General features: G+C 37.8%; 1 protein-coding gene across 1 annotated transcript; it reads left to right on the top strand.

Annotated features, from left to right (window-relative positions):
• On the top strand, positions 525–3,453 carry LOC18774928 (scarecrow-like protein 30). Its single transcript, XM_020566517.1, has one exon. It carries the CDS (start codon positions 1,157–1,159, stop codon positions 3,230–3,232), a length of 2,076 nt encoding a protein of 691 aa, XP_020422106.1. The 5' UTR covers positions 525–1,156; the 3' UTR covers positions 3,233–3,453.

Genomic DNA, 4,363 nt, shown 5'->3' with positions numbered 1-4,363 from the left:
AGAAGCAATTGAAGATTTTATTCGGATTTTTCCTCAATGCTAGCTTGAATTCGATGATGAATTCTTTCCAATCGGAGGAGTTTGATGTAAGAGCATGGGGGGTGGATCAAGACATATATTTTCCATTTAATTAGTTATTTCATGAAATATTGTTATTTTCTTATTTAGGTAGTTTTAAGATATATTTCATTATTTATGTGTGATTTTATAATTAACTAGTTTACTTTTGGACCAAGTAGCCTTGGTGCCCAAGTCTTGTAAAGCGTATAAATAAGACTAATATAATATTTGTAGATGTGTTTTGGTTGATAATTAATGAAATAATTTATTTTGTGGCATAAATTTATTACGATATATATGAGTTTGTACGAGCCATAAAATTGAGTATTCGTGTGTGTTGTTGGTAACCCATGTCCAGACCGTGATCCATCAGTTACCTTAAAAATTCACAGAGTCAATCTTCTATTCTTCTATTCTATTAATTTGAACAGAAAACTACAATTAGAAGTCAAAAACCTAGTTAATTGTCAATCACTCCTGGATTCGACTTTGAGAACTTTTTGGATTTGCTCTGGGTGGTGTATATCTTTAATGGATGGTCCTCTTGACTCTTCCACAAGCTTGAAAACACTTTTATGTCAAAACCTATCCTATGTGGTCTGTTGGCTGGTAATAATATAGAAAAGGGGCGGCTGGTTCATGAGGCTTTCCCAGAAGGTTCATTGCTATGAAGATGGATCTACCAGCTTCTGTTTTTCTCAGAGGATAAGCATATTCTCCCATGTATATATACACGTCCAGAGTACATTATAGCTGTCTGGTAATTATGATTTTCTTCAGGTGTGAGGTATTCTCCTATATTTCTTAGTTATTCCAGAAGTTTCATCATTTTATTCAATTTTTGTTTGTTCAATCTTTATCTTGTTCATAACCTAAACCAGTTTGCTGATATTGTGCAAATTTGAATCTTGCTATCTGTCTGTGTTCTGGGTATCTCTCACTTGCCCAATTGGGTCAAGTTCTAATTTGGCGAGTCTCATAACTTGAGATTCCAATATTCATTTCCCTTCCTTTCTATTCCAAAATTTCATATCACAGTTGGGTTTCTTGAAAAATTAAAAATCTGACCAGATAAATTGGTTGATAGATTGTTTTTATGGATAACCTTCTTGAAAGATATTCTCTTTCCTTGGAAAGATTCAATTTTGGGCATGGCTTAGCTTCAACCAATTTGGACCACCCTAGTGATTCAAATACTTATTTGAGCTCTGGTTCAGATGGAGATACTACTGACATTAGTGATTACAATCGCCCTGTGATTAAGTACATAAGTGATATTCTTCTAGAAGAAGACCTGGAGGGTAAGCCCTGCATGTTGCAGGACTGTTTGACCCTCCAAGCTGCTGAAAAATCTTTCTATGACGTCCTTAATCAAAAGGACCCTCTTTCACCCAACCAACCCCCTCTTTCTGTGCACCAAAGCTTTGAGAACTCAGATGATGATTCCCCACATAGTTGTCATAACAGTAATGCCTCTATTGCTGCAAAGACAAACTGGGTTTTTGATCCTTCTGAAACCTCAAAAGTCCAATCTTCTCTTGTTCAGTCTCTACCAGATCCTGGTTTGGATTCAGATTCACTTTCTGAGATGCAAAGGCTTGAGTATTTTGGAGGGTTAAGGGAAGCAAGCAAGTTTCTTCCAAATGTAAAATTTGAAACTATTGATCTGAAGGGGTCCCAGTTAATGCCTCCGGGTCTTGATCAGTGGCCTCAAGCTACTAACACACTGATGAGGAGGCCAGACAATGATGACTACAGTTCAACAAATAGATCAAAGGGAAAGAAAAATCATCAAAGGGACGATGGTGATTATCCAGAAGAAGGCAGAAGCAACAAGCAGCCAGTTGCTTTTGCTGACGACTCTGAGCCACAAGAAATGTTTGATGAAGTTTTACTTTGTCTTGGGAATCATGAGTTTGAATTGTGTTCTAATGATGAATCTTTGATAACTGAGGGAAGTGGGAAGTTGCAGCACAAAAAGCAGTCAAAAGGGTCTAAAACAGCGGGTTCAAAGAAGCAGAATAACAACAGGGAACTGGTGGATTTGAGCACACTGTTAACTCAATGTGCACAAGCTGTGGCAAGCTATGAACAAAGAACTGCAAGTGAACTACTCAAGCAGATAAGGCAGCATTCTTCCCCATATGGTGATGCTACCCAGAGATTAGCTCATTACTTTGCGGATGGCCTAGAGGCACGCTTGGCTGGAGCCAGAACTCCATCATACTCTCCCCTTATTAGTATGCAGATATCAGCTGCTGAAATCTTAAAAGCTTATGAGGTATTTGTTACGTCATCCCCTTTCAGGACGGTGTCAAATTTCTTGGCGAACAGAACAATTCTGAAACTAGCAGAAAAAGCAACAAGGCTTCACGTTATTGATTTTGGCATTTCTTATGGTTTCCAATGGCCCTGCTTTATCCAGCGTCTCTCCAAGAGACCGGGTGGACCTCCTAAGCTTCGTATCACAGCAATTGAGCTTCCCCAACCAGGTTTCCGGCCTACAGAAAAGGTTGAAGAGACGGGGCGTCGCCTGAAAAAATATGCTGAGAGATTTAATGTCCCATTTGAGTACAATGTCATTGCTCAGAAGTGGGAAACAATCCAATTCGAGGATCTTAAAATTGACAGAAATGAGATGATTGTTGTGAATTGTATGAACCGGCTAAGGCACATACCTGATGAGACAGTGATGGTGAACAGTCCTAGAGACATTGTCCTAAAATTGATCAAGAAAATTAATCCAGACCTATTCATTCACGGGGTTGTCAATGGGACATACAATTCACCCTTCTTTGTCACACGGTTCAGAGAGGCACTCTTCCACTTCTCTGCACTATTTGATGTGTTTGAGGCCAGTGTTCCTCGTGAAGATGAACGGCGGCTGATGTTCGAAAAAGCTGTATATGGTAAGGACATATTGAATGTCGTAGCGTGCGAGGGACTGGAAAGAGTTGAAAGGCCTGAGACATACAAGCAGTGGCAGGTTAGGAATGTGAGGGCTGGGTTCAAGCAACTCCCACTAGACCAAGAGATTTTGAAGAAAGTGGAGAGAATGTTGAAGTTTATGGGTTATCATAATGATTTTAGGATTGATGAAGAGGGCCATTGGATTCTGCAGGGATGGAAAGGAAGAACCATTATGGCTCTTTCCTTTTGGAAAAAAGCCTAGACCACTATTAAAATCTTTAGTCTCTTTGCTCTTGAATTTTTCCTTTAATCTTCCTTCCATTTACGAAGTTGTGTTCACCGTTTTGTCATGTTGTAATGAGTTCGTTGTTAATTTTATTTATTCATCTTCCAATGGGAGCTTGATCTGGGATTTGCAATATTTTGATCTAAGCTGGGGCAGAGCACTATTTGAGGAAGCTCAATGCAATTTGTTGTAGTCCACATACATTTACACTATTAGGGGCTCTAAGTAGGCTTTCTTGGCTAATGCACATATTTAACTCCTAAATCTTGTTATGCGTTAAAAGACTAAGGACTTGAAAAAGTTAATCAAAATTCAAGCTATGAACTCAACATAAAAGAGCTATGTAGTTAAGCTAGAAGATGCTTAACAACCTCAAATCTTTGAGAGCAATGAAGAATAAACGATTGAAGATGGTCAGCAAGGTTGTGGAAGACTGCATTGTTCATACAGTGCCTCTCGCATGAGGTAGCACATAATTCCAACTTCATTACTAATAAAAGATTTGTGTGTTGATCTCTCACCCACAAGACCCTTTTCACATCTTTACGCATTTGAACAAACAGAAAAGGACAAAACAAAACAGTGCAAAAGAAGACGGCTTTTTTGAATTTGATGTTTTACTTTTTATTTTTGATAAAAGAGATGATCAGTTGGGAGTGCTAACTTTTATTCTTTTGTTACCTTAAAAATTAACTTTTTCAGATTTCACTGCTGCCAAAAATGAGTTTTTATAAAAAATAGCCAAAATTTACCCCCCACTTTCAAAAATGTCAGTTTTTATAAAATCTTTCAAATATAACCAAAAACTCAATTAAATAGACACAAATACCCTTAAAAATTAAAACCCACATAAACCTAAAAAGCATACCATACTACACAAAATTTGGTCGAACTACTGCTGAGCACGCACGTCTGTAGCCTTGGTATGAAGCAATTCCAACACTCCCTAATTCAACTTACCGATCTATAATCCCAAGTTTGCTTTTCTTTCTCTCTCTCTCCTACCATTTTTGTTTTAATTCCATGGTTTTCTGTTGGCCACTTGAAATAATTTATTCAACTTATTAATTTTGTTTGTTGGATTGGATTTGAAGATAAAGAACTTAT

The sequence above is a fragment of the Prunus persica genome, chromosome G6 (genome assembly GCF_000346465.2).
Source record: "Prunus persica cultivar Lovell chromosome G6, Prunus_persica_NCBIv2, whole genome shotgun sequence".
Lineage (NCBI taxonomy): Eukaryota > Viridiplantae > Streptophyta > Magnoliopsida > Rosales > Rosaceae > Prunus > Prunus persica.
Note: the sequence above shows the minus strand (reverse complement) of the source record. Positions and strands in the feature narration are given on the sequence as shown.

What these genes read in the sequence shown, in the direction of transcription:
- LOC18774928 (XM_020566517.1), top strand. Translation starts at nt 1,157, where the DNA reads ATGGATAACCTTCTTGAAAGATATTCTCTTTCCTTGGAAAGATTCAAT.